At 40.7% G+C, this 17,655-nt stretch overlaps 1 protein-coding gene across 2 annotated transcripts in view; it reads right to left on the bottom strand.

Annotated features, from left to right (window-relative positions):
• Nucleotides 1–423: 423 nt before the first annotated feature.
• Nucleotides 424–17,655, bottom strand: part of MAP4K3 (mitogen-activated protein kinase kinase kinase kinase 3) — a 144,810-nt gene continuing 127,578 nt past the window's right edge. For both annotated transcript variants that reach the window (XM_030558134.1, XM_030558135.1), the window contains 3 exons: nt 14,631–14,701; nt 6,204–6,259; nt 424–1,805 (listed from right to left, as the gene is read on the bottom strand). In XM_030558134.1, coding sequence (XP_030413994.1) covers nt 1,718–1,805; nt 6,204–6,259; nt 14,631–14,701 — 215 coding nt within the window. In that variant the 3' untranslated portion in view covers nt 424–1,717. The remainder of the gene's footprint in view (nt 1,806–6,203; nt 6,260–14,630; nt 14,702–17,655) is intronic.

The raw sequence follows: 17,655 nt of genomic DNA, 5'->3' as shown, positions 1-17,655 counted from the left end.
CTAGACTATGCCTGACAGGTGTTTGTCCGTGTTCTTAAAAACCTCCATTGGAATCTGCATCATTGGAAGATGTTCAGAAAAGACAGGCCAAACCCCTGCCAGGGATGGTCTAAGGAGGTATACTTGGTCCTGCCTCAGTACAAAGGGTTGGACTTGATGACTTCTCAAAGTTCCTTCCAGTCCTACATTTCTAGGATAGAGTGATTCTGCAAAGATACATATCCCACAAAATCTAGGTGTTAGGTCAAATGTAGGCAAAATTACATTCATAGCAGCCTGACCATTCATACGTTCAGAATGCCCAGTTTATATATTAGGGTACATAAACATTTAATAGCAATTCAAAAATGGATGTTTTCCATCGATAATTTTTTAGTCTTACGTGGAAATTAGTGCAGGTGGTAAGCTATCTGTACAACAACGTGTTAAAAAAAGTTTATTTTACATTATGTACATTAGGGAACATATTCAAAAGGATTACCAATCACAATAACGTAGACCATAAATCACTTCAAATTTAGTTTGTTCTTAGTGTATATTATAATAAAATATAAAGAACATATACAAAACAGAGCCAAATGTGTGCATTTTGCTAAAACTTGGCATTTACATACTCCATTGGAAAATAGCAATCAAAAATACTTGTGATCAGAACTATGTTCCTGCAATATGAAGTAACCACTACATTGTTTGTATGAGGTAGTAACTAAATTATTTTGGCCATGTGTTAACACCCTAAATCAAGAAAATGGTCATAAGGCCAAAAAAAGTCAAAACATGACAAGATCTTTGAACCATTTCCACAGTGTGGAATGTTGTACTTCATGACATGAATAAAACCGTTTAGTGAAGGCTCGTAATAATGCTAATTTTATCATTGCATACACTAGTAATTCAGACAACTATTGCAGTGTTACATTAAGGTACCAAATTCTGGGATTCATATCCATTCCAGAAGGTATTGTTTTCAAGCATAGAGAAGTAATCTTTACAGAATTTTACTTAAATATAAAAATACAGGTGTTTAATTGGTTTGTTTCACAACAAAACTACCCAAATAAACTAAAAAAAAGGTACTCTGAAGCCCAAGTCATATTCACGAAGTCACAGCTTACCTTTGTGACTAAATACATCACAGATAAATACTTTGTGCAAAACAAACAATCACACCAGTGTAGTTGCATGAAAATTAAAAAGAAGATTGTAATCTGATTCCAGCCTTGGTTACAATCTCTAAACGTTGATTTATTTGTATTAGTAAATTACATATAATAAAATACAATAGTGATGTTAAATGCACTGTGTTCATTGCTAACTTCCCATTTTATAAGAACTACACGTGAGAAGTCCTTAAAATAGTACCCCAATTGAAATTCTGCTTCCTCAGCAACTTTTACATCTGTACAGGTAAGACACTTGTACATAACAGAAGGATCCTATCTACATTAAGTCAGGGTAGTCTTCAGCAATGTGTTTCACTGAAAAATACTGCATATATGTACAAAGATTACATAACAGTGAATTATTAAGCATTTCTGTGGTATAATATGCTAAGTGTGTCCATACCACTTAAACTAAATTATCCTCTTTTCCCTCATGCCACAATAAATTACAAAGTAACTGAAGTCAGGTGACTGCCGTTTTTGTGCAATTTCAATCATCCGTCAACGTTGCAGCAGTAGTGTTTGTTGTCATGGTTAACTCCCAGGTATGATTCTCAGTAACTGTTTTCGTGCCCTGCCAGGATGTATAAATTGCTGTTGGCCATAGGATGATCTGTTGGCCTACTCTCCAATACCACAACCCTAGAATTAAAAAAAGTTAAATAAATAATGTCATGAACAGTTGTAACAAAACACAATTTCAAATTCCCTGTCTGTAAACTCAGTCATCCTTTACTTTCACCTTCCTTCATGGCTGGTGTGTAAAGTCAGCTTCACTGCTGAACTCCCCACTCACGCTTTCCTCCCCTACTGCCTGGGCTACTGCCCCTCTCCTCTTTACTTTCCCCAGATCCTCCTGCTCCTCAGACAGCAGTCAGTGCAAAACACTGCTGCCAAGTTTTTCACACATCCACTTGACCCCATCCTCAAAGAACTCTACTGGCTCTGCACTCACAAGGAGCAGGAACGGCCTTGTGCTTAAAGATGCAGCACTAGGAGTCATTTCAGCTCTGCCACAGGCTTCCTGTGCAGACCTGGACAGTGTCATTGAGACACACTTTGACCTTCAACCTCTAACTGCTCAGTCCTCTTGAATTGCCCTTTTAATAGATGGGTGTTCAAGGACAAGCAGCAGACAATCCCTAAGATGGAATTGCTATGGTGACATAATTGTCTGTTAGCTGACGGTTCTGACTGCCAACCTGATTAAGAAGTATACAATATGTTCCATGCTGTCAGTTTAGCTCCTGTTTGTCTGATGGAGATGAACTAATTAGTCTTTTGCTCTATCTACTGCAGCGGATATAAATAATGAACCCAATGGGGGTGATGGGGAGGAATTCAAAGCCCTACTCTTGCAATTGAAATAGCTGCTCAGTTTCTCCACACACAGCAGGAGTTGTAGCTGTGGATAACTAGCCCTCTTCTGAAATTCTGAGGAGTCCTTCAGCAATTCACAAAATGATTCAGCTTCTGGGTTTCAAAACACTGGTACTGAAAAAACAGCAAGTCTTCTCAGGTAACTTGGTTATCTCCAGATCTGAAGAGTCAAACATTTCTCCCACTAACTCCTGAATGCTTTGGTAGTCTGGTTGCTATGCCATTATGCAGCTAAAAAATTCCTGTTCCTGACACACAACTCCACCGTTTTGTTGTCATTGCTTCAGCACCTGTCACTTTTATCTGTTTTTATGAAGCTCAGCAGCTCTGCTAAGCAGAAGGCTGCATATGGGTCTGTGGTGTTGGGGGTTGTGGATTAAGGCCCAGAGTATCTGCAAAAATTACAGGAGACTTGTGACAGGAAAGCAAAGGTCTGTGAGAGGCGGGCATGTGCATGGAGGGCCAGTCCGGGAACAAAGACGCTTAGGGGTGGCTGGGGAAACATTAAAATTTAAACCAGGTTGGCAGCCAAGAGCAGTTACAATTAAAGTTGGGTGTTTTCCTAGTTGAAAACATCTAGTACATAAAGTTTTCAGTTTGTTGAACAGGTTTTAATTTGAATGCTTCCTGGTTGCCAAATTGGTTTAAATTTTAAATGACTACCCTCTCCTCACTGGCCTGCTGCCTTCTACTCCACTGACACTAAATGCATAAATCTGAGGTCTGTACTGCTTAAATTTAGCCTAGTGTGCCACATAGGAAGCAATGCCTAGTTACTGTCATTGGAGAGGAGATACAATGGACTCTGATGTTCACTGGGAAATATGGAAGAGTTAGGGTGATCAGGGTGCTCATCCCTCAACATTCTCATCACTGTCAGACAGATCAGCATGAATCTTGCTAACGGCAAGAACAATGCTATGTAAAGTTGTTGAAAGAACGGCCGCACAGGTCAAGGATTAAAAGTCCTACACATAAAAGGGTTCTGGCCACAAGAACACCAGAATGTAGGGAAAGCCCATGTGATGACTCATAACTGATCTCAAAATGTTCCTCTACCCCTAGAAGTAGAAGGGATTTCACAGAATGGAGAATTATGCCAAATGAGCCTCTAAGCTGCTCAGCGTATGGAAGAAGCTAACTAGCCCTTTGATCCATCTGTTGCAGCTACAGATGCTAACCCAGACATCTCTTGGTTCTTTCTGGGCCTCAGGACAGAGACTTACCACCAACATCTGAGAAATAAGGCAGAAATTGCAGGGGAATCGGGCCCATTTAGGCGTATCCAAATATCCTGAATTCAATCAGGCAGAGTAACTGGTGCAGGCTTCAGACCTGACACCCACGGGAGAGTCTGCCCAGTCTACTTGGCACTCTCAGGAAAGGGCAATCAAGCACTTGTGAAATCTTCATATCAGAGCGAGTCCCCTGCAATCAAATCCTCCTTGGACTGGTACCAGTTCTTTAGTTTCTTAGTCACAGCTCCAAGGCCTAGTGCTGAGACAACTCTTTTCTCTTGACAGCAGCTAAGGGAGGCCCCCACTGTGTGAGAGAAGGTTTGCCCTGTCTGAATCAGATACAGCAGAACCCCGAAACTGAGGATTGAGTTCATAAAACAGAACATCTCAACTACAGTAGGTGCAGAAGTTGCATTACATCACTTTCTTATTGCCTTTCAGACTACTGCAAACAAGTTCCAATGCACTGACGGCACTGGAATGTGAAGGAATGTTGACCTGCTCTTCATAAACATCACTTCCCCATAGTCATTCCTCTGCCTTCTCCATGGGAAAAATGGTTCATATAACTGGTTGTTTGTAAGACTGGTGTTCAGAAAAGATTCTATTGTAGTCAGTACTCAGGCAGTCTAGGCATAAACAGTGCTTTAGAATGATACCTTTCAGAAGCCTTCAAGTCTGTGGAAGGTCACAGAACTGACAATAACTTTAGATCAAAACTGACTTGGAAATGACAAGTACTATTGAGGAAGGTTTTAAATCTAAAGAACTCACTCAAGAGACTTGAGATAAAACCACATCTGACAAGCTCAGGTTTTTATTTTTTGCAATGCAAAGTTTTTGAGCTATTGTCTCAGATCCATTAGGGTGCTGGCGTAAACCCAATTCAGATGGAACAGCAATTGGGGATAGGATATTTCTTGATGCAATGGATATGCTGATCTTTGAGCAGTATGATGTTCTCATCTTAAAATCAGATTTATTTATTTTAAAATCTGATTGTGCAGGCTCAATAACTGAGAAATTACTGGACTGCAGTAAACACCCCAATAGGAATGAGGGAGTAAAACACCCTCTTAAAAGGAAGCTGTGCAACTGCTAAACAGCTACCCACTACTAAGCCAAAAAATTACAATTATAAACTAAAGGAACTCTGTCCAAAAGACAGCTAAAATGTAGCTTGTAAAGGCACAGTGCAATATTTCACCTGTAAATCCTTGTTAGAAAAACTATGTGTGGTTGTGGGATCGACATCTTTGCAAATTTAGACGTGTGATTGGGTGCTTACAAGGTCCCAGTAGATCTTGCTCTTTTTGGTAGCTCTGAGATGCAGTGCCAGGGTGAAATTCCCACAAGTGGAGACCAACATAGGCAGTTCTCAAAGGAAAACTTAGATTTAACTTTGCACAGTACATGTATCATACAAAGGGTGAAATTCTGCTGTCAGTATATATTACCTAAAACATACATTTACTTTCATTAATAGCCTTCATAAAACTGCAGCACTCCAAAGCAGGGCAGAGAAAGTAGGAAGGTGTTGGTCCCTGTGAAGCTCCAAAACCTTGCAGGACAGTTACTGGTTGGAGGAGCTAAGCATCCTACTTCACTATTTAGTCATGCAGGACAGGGAGAAGCAGAGAGATTTGGGGCCATGCAAAGCAGGCTCCAAAAAGCAACAGAAGCAGAGGACCTTGTGGGGCTCAGAAAACACCTCCTGGGCTGTGGATGTTGGCAGAACAACAGGCAGATCCCCTCACTTTTGTAATGTATTGAAGTTTGTATGTTTTTAATATTTTGAATTTGTTTTGAGGTGCAGATCCCATGATCTAATACAGCATAACACAACTGAATGCAAAACCTGAAATCTATTAAAGTAAGTTCATGGAGGATATGTCCATTGATGGCTATTAGCCAAGATGACCAGGGATGCAATCCCATGATTGAGTGTCCCTAAGCCTCTGACTGCCTGAAGCTGGAAGTGGACAACAGGGGATGGATCACCTGGTGACTGCCTGTTCTGTTCATTCCCTCTGAAGCACCTGGCATTGACCACTGTCAGAAGACAGGACACTGGGCTAGATGGATCTTTGGTCTGACCCAGTATGGCAATTCTTACATTCTTATAAGTTAGAACCCAAAAAAGAGAAGTTTTGGAGCTATAGGAGCACCTGTGAAATATAAGCTTATCCTGAGAGAAAATACTGCTAAACTCAGAAACAAAGTTTTATTGCTCCTCAGGAAAGAGAGACAAGGAACATATGCAAGGAAAGGGCTAAGGGGGAAAAATAAACAGACTAAAAGAAGACCACTAAGGAATCACAGAAGGATGAAGTACTAGAGAGAAAATGCCCTTAAGAAATAGGAGGAAGAGAATATATATATTACTCTTATTTTAATAGACCATGTCTGGTACCGTTCATACCTGTCAGATCCAAGAAGCCTGAATATTCTCGTACTGTCAGAAATTTCCTGTGTGATCTATTTAATGAAAACATACAATAATTATTCATGTAGCAAGTGCAGTTATTTTTGACCAATGTATCATAATATTTATTGTAGCTAGAGAAAGGAATTAATGCTCACTGAATTAACCAATTTAGGGTAATTGCCAGTCTAAGTCAGTCAGAGTCTGAGAATCCTTTATATCTGTCCCTTTAAACAAGGGCCAAAAGAAAGGACCATTTTCCAGAACTTTCTGCCAGATTATGCAAAATAGGAAGCTTAGTTACTTTAACTGGAGGTTCTTGTCTGTATTCCACAGGAGGGTACACATGTGAACCATGTGCCCGAGTGCAGAGATTCTTACAAGCAGTATCTATGGGCCCACACACAAATAGTAGATCTCCTCATGCTCCTGAACGAGGGTGTAAGAGGCCCTCGTGGGTCAACACCCCCTCAGTTCCTTTTCTTACCACAAATTCAGCCAGATCCAGAGCAGAGGGGATAGAGGGTGGGTAGTAAAATACAGACAGGGAACATACATCTGGAAGAATGTCCAGTTACAGTAAGGAACCTCCATTTCTTCTACGAGTGATAGTCCCTGTATTTATTCCACACACGGGTGATCGGCAAACAGTGCTCAGACTGGAAGGGCATGTGAGGACTGCAGATCCCAGTAACTTTTTCCTCAGGTAGATAGACTCGCACTAGCTCTGACCAAGCTAACATGCCACAAATAGCAATGCAGCTGCAGTGGCTAGTGACCCAAATACCAGGTGTGGGCGAGAGTGTATGTATTTGGGCAGCTAGCCCAAAACACCACTCATGTAGCTGCATCTACATTGCTATTTTCAGCACACAAACTCAATCAAAGCTAGCATGGGTATGTCTATCCAACCTGGAAATTACACTCCCAGTTGGAGCACATGCGTGTGACAGGCTGGATCACAGAAACTCCCTGGGAGCTGCCATCCCATGTGCCAAGACTACTTCTACCCCTGCCTTCCCTGCCAGCTGGGGGGATAAACTCATAAATTTGGGTTTAGACCTCATTGGGAGTTGGGCACTTCAGTGCTAAAGGCAGGAACACTTCTGTTAGCTGCTTTCAGGTAAACCTGCAGCTTTGGGGCAAGTAATTCTGACTCTGGGTCTGTGTTGGGGCAGACGGGAGTGTCTGGCTCAGCAGGACAGGGTGCTGGGGCCCCAAGCTGGCAGGGAAGGCAGGGGTAGAAGTAGTCTTGGTGGCAGCTCCCAGGGGGTTTCTGTGATCCAACCCGTCACAACGTGTATTCACAGAGGGAACTTTAAGCCTGCCTTTCTAGCTAGTAGTACGACACTACCTTGTGGCAAGAATGTCATTTTGAAGTCTTAGGTTTGCCACAGGAATTCAGATGGATTGTAGGGAATAGAGCTATGCCTACAGAGCCCGATCCAAAGCCCACTGAAGTCAGTGCGGTTCGTTCCAATGATTTCAGGCAGCTTTCGATAAGGCTCATTATGCTGTGGAGATCAAGACCAATACCGCTAACCCAAATAGTGCAAAGAGACAACAGAAAACATGTACTGGACAAAAGCACTATTAAACAAAAGCATACTGCTATTTCAAAAACAACTTATGGGAGTACAATAAAATCTGTTAAATATATAACCACAGTAAACAGAAAATGCAATATAGTCCAACATGTATTTGCTTTACAGGGTGCCAACAGTTACAAATAGATTTTTTTGTGTTGCAGAGAAATCGTACTATTGTAATAAGTTTCCATTTAGTGAGCACCAGGGCACTGCATAAAACTGCTGGTGCATCAGTCTATGAGGTCAACTGGAGAAAAAAAAAAAAAAAGTCAAAATATACTCCCAAATTCACCAGCTGATTCTAGTTCAGCCTGTGTGTGTCATTTACAAATTTCTACCTAATTCTGGGAATAGAAACAGTTCTTACCTAGCTTCTTTCTCAGACTCAAGGAGTAGCAGCTTGAATAGTTTTTGAAGGTTAATTTGTTTATTTGCATTTAGAACTTATTGGGAGAAAGTTAATTCAAAGTAGTAAACTCTGCATTTAGTTCTAAAAGTCATTCTTGCCCATTGTAGCCGTAAACCCAAAATGTAGGTCAAGTTCCTCTGAAAGTTCTGTCTCCTCAACTCACACGTCTCTCCGTATTAGTCAACAGTTTTACTGCTCCACTAGAAGGCAGCAACGATGAGAAGTCATGGTTGTGGTGACTTTTTAAGTAGCTAAAAACAATCCCATTCTGAGATTCAAAATGTAAGAACAGAGAACTTGAGCTGATGATGTGTTCAGAGTGACCTGTGTTGCTAAGCAGATGGGCTTGCTACATTTTGCACCAGTTAGAGCTTTGTCATGGTATGTGGATTCATTCCTAGATACGATCTGTAAGTATCACTAGAAGGTAATGAATGTATGGATCAACATGGCCAAGGTTGGTGTCTGATAGGATCAGGTGTAGTGTTCTGGGCAGCTGCAAATTAATATTTTTAACGACTGTGGCTATTTGGGTATCTAACAGCAGTGAGAAGTCAAACAGACCCCAAATTTGCAGACCAACTTACCCTGAGGGTAGAAAGAAAGAAGTAAAGGCAGCAAGTTTTCATCAGAGTGCATAATTCATTAACCGCCTGACTGAAGTTATAACATATTATAAAGGCATATTTACAGTCATGAAATAAAGAACACTCTGCCAAGAGCTCAAAGGGTGGCTTTATGAGTTGTGCTAAAACTAAACTGAGGTCCCATCCCAGAAGTGGGTCCTTTACAGATGGATAAAGATTTGAAAATCCTTTTGTAATTTTTTGACCATACTGTGTGCAAATAGTGATTTATTATCTCTCAACACATGATATGCTGCTGATATAGGTGCTAAATCAACCTTCAGCAAAGAATCTGAAATACCTTCAGTCTTTAAATGCAGTAAGTATTCCAAAATACACCAAAGCCGGTTCCAAACATTCAGGTTTGTTCTACATCCAACTCACAAACCATGGTAATTGAAATTGGTATCATCTTCTGGTCAATTGTTTTCTAGAGTTAATGAGCACTTGATGCACATCTAAAGGATAAGATCTTTCAAGGTCCATTAAAGTCCAACAGCCCATGCTGTCGGGGCAGAGACAGATCTGGAAGAATGATCTTGCTCTGCTACTGCAACACTAGATCCAGTAATACTGGGAGCATCTTGTAAAATCTCAAGTAGATTCATGTACCGCTCCTGTCTGAGCCACATCAGAGCAACTAAAGCCATTTTTTGCCCTAACCTGTATTATTTTTTTCCACTACTTTCTGTATCAATGGAAAGGGGGGAACCTTTCCCTAATTCAGTATAAATGAGTCCAATATGGACTGCACATCCTTTTCTATCCTTGTCCAGAACTGATGACACTGTGTTGTGACAGGATATCCTCAATTGCTGAAGACCTTGTGTATCACTTCCTCTTTTCCAGACCACTCATTTAACTGTATTGTGTCTCTCTGTCCAGTTGTCCTTTGCTAATAGTCGCAGGGCTACTGGATAAACATTGTGCTGTATGCACCAATCCCATAGCCTGATTGCTTCATTGCATAATTATGATGAATAAGCCCCTCCCTGCTTGTTGATATAACACATGACAGTTGTATTTTCCATTACCACCTGAACTATCTTCCCTTTGATATGAGCAAGAAAAGATCTGAGAGCCAGATGAATGAACCTCAGCTCCAATATGTACAGCTCTAGTCTCCTTTCCTGGGAGTTCCAATGTCCCCTGAAGCACAATGTAGTTTAGATGGGATGCACTCAAAGCGACTGTCAATGATAGGGCTGGACGACTGAATAACATTCCTCTTAAAACATTTGTCCTCTGAGACCACAAAGTCAAAGAACACAGTGAGTTTTGTGCACACCGTCCATACCAGGACTGTAATTTACTGCCAAGCAGTACTGTAAAGACCTCTTCCTGAGACGAGAGTACAATATGTCGTATGTTATTGCTGCCATTAGAGCCATAAACCCTAGAAGGAAAAAAGACTGATTTCTGGGTACACTGTCAATGAAATATGCCTATAACTGTCTGAAGCCTTAGAAATCTGTTGTCTGGCAGAAAGGGCCTGCCCTCCAGAGAATCAAAGATTGTTCCTATGAAAGAAATCTCCTGAGTGGGGCATAACCATGATTTTGTCACATTTATTAATAGACCCAACTCTCTGAAGAGGGATGCTGTACATTGAATGTCTCTGAGAAGTTCCTTATTTGATGTTGATTTGAGTAGCCAATCCTCTAGATATGGGTAAACAAATATAGCTCATCTTTCAAATGAGCTGCTGCAGCTGAAAAGAACTTTATAAACTCCCTGAGAGCCAGGATAAGGCCAAAAGGGAGACATTCTATTGAAAAGATCTTTGTCTTTCCATGAAGCAGAGGTATTTGCTATGGCTTGGTTTTACAGAAATATGGAAATAAGCATAGTTGAGATTCAGAGTTTCAAACCAATGCAGAGTAGATCGGGAGGCTGTAATGAGAACTCATGGAGGACAGGTGAAGGCCCCAGCAACTGAAGAAGGGAAAAGATAGTACCTAGCTTTAAAAAGGGGAACAAAGAGGACCAGGGAATTACAGACCAGCCAGCCTAACTTCAATACCCAGAAAGATACTGGAACAAATTATTAAACAATTTGTAAGCACGTAGAGGATAACAGAGTGATAAGTAACAGCTAACATGGATTTGTCAAGAACAAATCATGCCAATCCAACCTAATTTCCTTCTTTGACAGGGTTACTGGCCAAGCAGATGCGGGGGAAGCATTAGATGCAACATATCTTGATTTTAGTAAGGCTTCTGATAGTCTTACATGATGTTCTCATAAGCAAAGTAAGGAAACATGGTCTAGATGAAATTAATGTAAGGTGGGTGCACAACTAGTTGAAAAAAACATACTCAGAGTAGCTATCAATAGTTTGCTGTTAAACTGGTAGGGCATAACTTGTGGGGTCCTGCAGGGGTCTTGTCCTGAGTCCAATACTTTTCAATATTTTCATTAATGACTTGGATAATGGAGTGCACAATACAATATTTTGCTGACGTTAGCTGCCCGCAGACACGGCTCCCCGCAGCTCCCAGCGGTTTGCTGTTCCCAGACAATGGGACCTCAGGGAAGCGGTGGGCCGCAGCGAAGTGCTGGTCACCACTTCCCACAGCTCCCATTGGCCAGGAATGGTGAACCGTGGCCACTGGGAGCTGTGAGGGGATGTGAATGCGGATGTTCAACGTCAGCAAAATGTCTCGCAGCCCGCAATCAGTTTACCCTGATGGGCTGCATGCGGCCTGTGGTCTGCAGGTTGCCCACCATTGGTCTAACGATTCCATATTCAGGAGTAAATCCTGCCAGAAGGCTGAAACCTAGACGAGGCCTCTGGTTGTCTAGCTCTATCCTGGCCCTTTGGTTGTTGATATGACCTCAAATATATTACTGATATGATCAGCAATATCACTGGAACCAGCAAGGGAAGCATCACAAACAAAGGTAGTTTTACTCTGAGAGTCTTAAAGGAAGTGAAGTTTCCTGAGCTAAATGAGGTATTACTTTCATACTGTATCTCTTCAGATGTAAAAGCAGCAAAGAATCCTGTGGCACCTTATAGACTAACAGACGTTTTGGAGCATGAGCTTTCGTGGGTGAATACCCACTTCCTCAGATGCATGTCTTCAGATGTAGGAACCTTAGTGAAGACGTTTGACAGAATCTCTTTTTTCCTTTCCATAGAAGGTCATTCCCAGGGATCCAGACCATTGTCCATTCCAGTGGGATGAATTTCTGCTACTACTGCATCCATATTTTGCAGTTCTGATAATGGCTGCGTCTTCAACACTATCTTTGGATCCAGCAGAATTAATGGATCCGCAAACTGAGGTCTCTGTTTAGATCTCTCTCTTTGGACTGCTTTCATTTTTAGTCTGAGAACCAAACTAGACAAATCCCAATGTCGAATAACCCTTATGGGATCTGGCCTGCTAACAGTGGTCATCTTCTCTCTAGTCATAGTCTTCAAAACCACTACAGATGGATCAGGTGGCTTTTCTCATGGCACAGCCTTTGTCTCAGAGGCCAGTGCCGATGGCACCTTGCAGGTTTTTGGCAATGAATCCTATGTCCCGAGTACCAGATGTGCTGTAGGCACATGAGAGAATTCAGGTATGAGTCTTCATAAGCACCTTAGATTAAGCAGCCATTGAACTTGGAGTGGACATGTTTTTTGCCTTATGTTCTGAGCTCTGGGACACCTCATATCCAACATGTTTGCTGCCAATGTTTCCTATAGAATGAGTGCCTGTAGTCTTTTGTCTGTCCTTACATGCTGCAGGAATTAATGTACTGCAAACAGAGCATCTGGATAGAGAATGTCCCTCATCAAGACATGCGAGATATCTTACATGAAGTACCATGCAAGAAACACTGCCAGAAAATAAGCACCTCTTTTAAAGCCCAATCTTCTGTTCATCAGATCCATAACTAACACTAACTCAGCTAAACAATTAACTATCATTCATACATAATTATAATAATCCAATATAATAAACCACACTAATCATTATCAATCGCATTTTTAGGAGAAAAGCTCCAGATCAAAGAGACCCGAAAAGGTTTGCTTCCATCTGATGCTGTGGTTGGAAGGAACCGAGGTAGGCAGATAGTACCATTCTCCCTTTTATTGGCCTTGCCCTCAGAAGCTTAGGGAGAGATATAGGAAGGGATGTGTGAACACACCTATGGATACTGTTTGGAAATAGTTCCAGCATATAAGCTGCAGAGGCCAGCACCATCCATGAGTAAAAATAAGCAGAAGGCACTCAAAGAATTAAAAATAGTCTGATGAATTGTACAGAATACATTTTTGGCAGCTCACGAAGACAAACCAAACATCACTCAAAAAAGTAACAGCATTTTTTCAGCATAGTCACTCATTGGATATTCTACATAAATAATGTGACTAATGAAATGGAAGATCTAAGTTTGATATGATTTAAGTATATAGATGACTAACTGTATTTAAAGGTGACTTGCTCACTCTCTCCACTGGTGTTTATAATTTGGCAATAGGAACTTGAATTTCCTAACACTTAATGCTAAAGTTGAATGCATGAGCACCTCGTTGTTGGGAAATCCCAGCTGCTGGTGTCAAGGAGTTAATAACTAGGCGTATTGAAGTGATTCTTTGAATAGATATTCAGATGATTTTTGGCTAAACGTTTCCCCAGTATCCATTCCAAACTGAATACTCAAGTCAGTTGCATTGTGTACTCCTAATATTTTGCTGCAGCAGCAGGGTTAACTTTGTTATTTTTTTCTGCCTTTTCTTATGTTAGGAACAACACGGGTGGTGTCAGATCCTGGGCCCTGCAGCATGTGAACTCAGCTGTCTCTTTTCATGACTGAGAGAGCTGAGAAGGCACTATTCTCCCCGGGCCACGCAGCTTTTCTTTTCAAGGCTGGAGGGATAGAGGTTTCACTGCCTTTTCAAAGCATACACAGCTCATTTAATGACAGAGGTGAATTCCTAGTCTGTGCTAATTCATCTTTTTGGACCTGATTCTCCACTGCTTTTCTCCCCATATGGACATTTACACTTGTGCAAAGTAAGTGTATAACACTACCACACCAGAATGTAATGCCTCCAATATACAGATCTGTCTCATCTTACGCTGGGGTTACGTTCCGCGGTCAGCGTGTAAAGCAAAAACTGTGTATAGTCAAAATTACATTGAGTTGAATGGCGGGCGGAATCGCCCGCACTACAGAAACAGTATTTAAATTGTTATTTTTGCCAACCGCGTAAAGCTGAATTAGCGCATGTTAAATGCGTGTAAGATGCAACAGACCTGTACCTAATGTAAATTCCACAATATTCCATTAGGGATGAATCTGCGCCTTGGCATTCTGTTCCTTGGAACAGTAAACTAAGGTCCATTTGTTTTCTGTGAAGGTTTTCAACATTTAAAGTTTAGTCTTGGCATGACAAGCTGAATTCTCCTGTATCAGAGGGGTAGCGGTGTTAGTCTGGATCTGTACAAGCAGCAAAGAATCCTGTGGCACCTTATAGACTAACAGACGTTTCGAGCATGAGCTTTCGTGGGTGAATACGTCTGCATCTGATGAAGTGGGTATTCACCCACAAAAGCTCATGATCCAAAACGTCTGTTAGTCTATAAGGTGCCACAGGATTCTTTGCTGAATTCTCCTGGTTTATCCTGAAATTTAGATATTGTTGAAACAATGTTTAAAATATCTGGCTGTTATGTCCAACAAAGAATCCTCTTTATACTTGTTCAACTCAATAAAACACTATTCATTTCCTCTTATTCTTGTTACATTCTAACTGAATTAGGAGCAAAAAAATTGTGGGGAAGATATTGCACTCACCTCATTTGACCTAAAACTCCTTCCTTGCATTCCATGCTTCCAGAAAGCTAAAACACTGTCTTGTAGGCAAACTAGAAGGAAAAGAACATGAATTAATTTTGGTAACAACCCCAATTTATTCTTTCAAGGCAAAGAATATTTATTACCTTCCTATCATGGCAATTTTACGTTCTGTCTTTAGACATTTTATAATTACACCAATTTCCTCATAAAAAATGTTTCACCAGAATGACTTAACCCACCTCAAGCTGGTCAAAAAAGGGCTTTACAAACACTGTTAGTTAGTATGAGCCCTGTGTTATTTGTAAAATATTAATTTATTCTCTCAAAGAGTTTAAATCTTTAGAAAATGTGCAAGATTTCCAGGTACATAAGCATTGGAATTTTACAAAAACTTGCATTCTACTTTTTCCTCCCAGATTCAAGAGAACAGCTGAAAAGAGTCTACAATTAAAACCTTTTTATTTTTACCCTCCTCTTCCCATCCTCTCCCCTCATTTTCTTTATTGTCTTTAAAAAAGGCAGTTCTATCATAGGTACCAACTGTCTTTTAAATTAAATTAAATTCTAATTACAGAAGCAGCAAAGTAGCTTTTTAAAAGAGAGTTGTATAAATCTATTGGGTAATAGTATGTTAAGGATTTAAAATTCATTTTCAAGAGACAGAATGACTTTCTTTTTTACCCTAACAGTCTCTCAATGCTCATTGGCAGAGGGCCACTATCGTGTAACTCATATCAGGCCTGACACACTCACTAATCCCAACACACTGTGGTAATAACATGGATCCAAAAGGTAACTTGTAAGATATCATATGTAAACTGGTAAAACGCCAGTCATGAATATCACTGTGCAATGTATGCACTGGTAAAGAATTGAGTGTATGCTGGAAATATGTTCTTAAAATGTGGTTTGGAGGCAGTGTATAAATCAAGCCTATCAGACAAAGGAATGTGGATTCCCTTGTCTGACTGGCTTGATTTCCGGCATAGGACAATAAAAGTACATTTACATATAAGGTAAAAAAAGCAATCAAACTAACAAGCAAGGGAGAAAACAGCTTAGAAAGCACTCCAGAGACAGAGACTGCAAATCCAGGAAGTCTTCCTGGTTCTGGAAGCAAAGACAATGGACTCTACATAACATAAGGGGAGGAAAAAGGCATTTAGGGCCTATCTACGCTTAAAATGCTATAAGGGTAGACGCTACCTATGCCAACACCAGCAAAGATAATCCACCTCCCTGAGACCCTTGACCGATATACTTAAACCAACCTAATTTTCTAGTGTAGAACAGGCCTTATTTATCAATCATTTAAGGGACAAAACAGGCCAGAGCTCCTGGAATCTGTGAAAAGTGGATACTTGAACAACGTGGGAGGTTGAAGTATCTGGGAACTGACTATAAGCAAAAGAAATTGACTGAGACCAAGACTGTAATCTGTTAAGATTCAGATACTAGGAAGTGTTTTATTTTGTTGGTAACCACACCTATCTTTTTCTCTCTTGCTTAGTATCACTTAAATCTTTGTTCTTTATTAATATATGTATTCTTGTTTTATTACAAAACCAGCTCAGTGCTGTATATTAAACTGAAGTGAGAGTCTTCAGCTAACTTAACAGGTGGGATGGGTCTCCAAGATGGGCTCCAGTCTGAGCCTGAGCATCTCCAGTCCCTTTTTAGCTCTGCAGCCTGAACCCCATGAGCCTGAGTCAACTGACCCAGGCTCTGGGACTCTGTGCCATGAGTTTTCTCTTCCAGTGTAGACATATGCATAGAGCCTTGAGGAGTCTGCCTGTGAGTTAGAAAGACAGGCGTGGCAGGAAGCTGACATCCGGTCTAATCTCTAGCAAAGCTACCTCTCTGCTTCACGAAGAGTGAACACGGTGGCTTGTAGTTCTGAGCATCATGAACAGAATGCCACAATAATGTGAAGTGCATTTTCAGTTCCCAAGGGTGGGAATGAAGTGTGTAAAATAAGTGCATCCATTAGGAGAGAAGAAGAATTCCAAATTGTCAATCTATTGTGGAACAAATTCTATGTAACTCTCCTTGATTAAATTCTGCTGGAATCTGATAGAACTAAGTATATGAGAAACTGATGGTAGCATTATTGCCAGGCAACATATCATCCACGTGTCACCAAAATGATTTGTGGTAGACATGGCACAACATGTGGCCTCAATAAAAATCCCCAGAGATCTTCCAAGGGGTACACATTTCATCTGTGTGTTACCACAGTAGGCTTTTTGTAGAAACGGAAAACAAAATGTTACAGTGCTTTCATGAACCCCATTTGGGAACAGAAAGGGGAGACGATGATGCAGAGAAATGAGGAAGTTGCACTACTCCACTATGCCATAACTATAGTAATAATATCTAGGTCTTATATAGCGGCTTTCATCCATAGATCTCATTGCACTTTATATAGGAGAGTATCATTATCCCCATTAAAGATGGGTTAACTGAGGCACAAAGTGGTGAAGCGACTTGCCCAAGGTGACCAAGAACCTGATCTCTTGAGTCCTGGTCAAATACAGTAGCCACTAGGCCACACTGCCTTCAACTAAGGAGTTAAATTTATTTTCATGAGAGAGTGATGTGCCATATACATTTAACAAAGGATTTACAAATTTAGTAAGAAAATAGAGGCTAGTTAGCAATGAATTTTTAGTTCATACTTCCTGCGTTTGCAGCACTGAGACTGAAGTAAACAAATGAACTGCATGCATAAATGAAAAGAACAAATTAGCAACAGGAATAATTCACAATGAGTCTGAGTGGCCTGAGTACAGACTTTCCTGTAGAGACAGGGTCATAACATCACCAGACCATTTAGACTAATCAGAGGGCATTCTGAGGTTACTCTTCCATTCTGGTCCCTCTTTTGGAAGCCTATCTGTCCATTGAATGCTTAGCCCATCTTGTCATCACACAATAAAACATAGGAATTGGAACATTTCATGTCAGCAAAGTCTTGAAAATTACTATCTTTAGCATTGCGAGCTTTCATGAGCTACAGCTC

The sequence above is a fragment of the Gopherus evgoodei genome, chromosome 3 (genome assembly GCF_007399415.2).
Source record: "Gopherus evgoodei ecotype Sinaloan lineage chromosome 3, rGopEvg1_v1.p, whole genome shotgun sequence".
NCBI lineage: Eukaryota > Metazoa > Chordata > Testudines > Testudinidae > Gopherus > Gopherus evgoodei.
The sequence above is the reverse complement of the archived record's forward strand: the minus strand, read 5'-3'. Positions and strand labels throughout refer to the sequence as shown.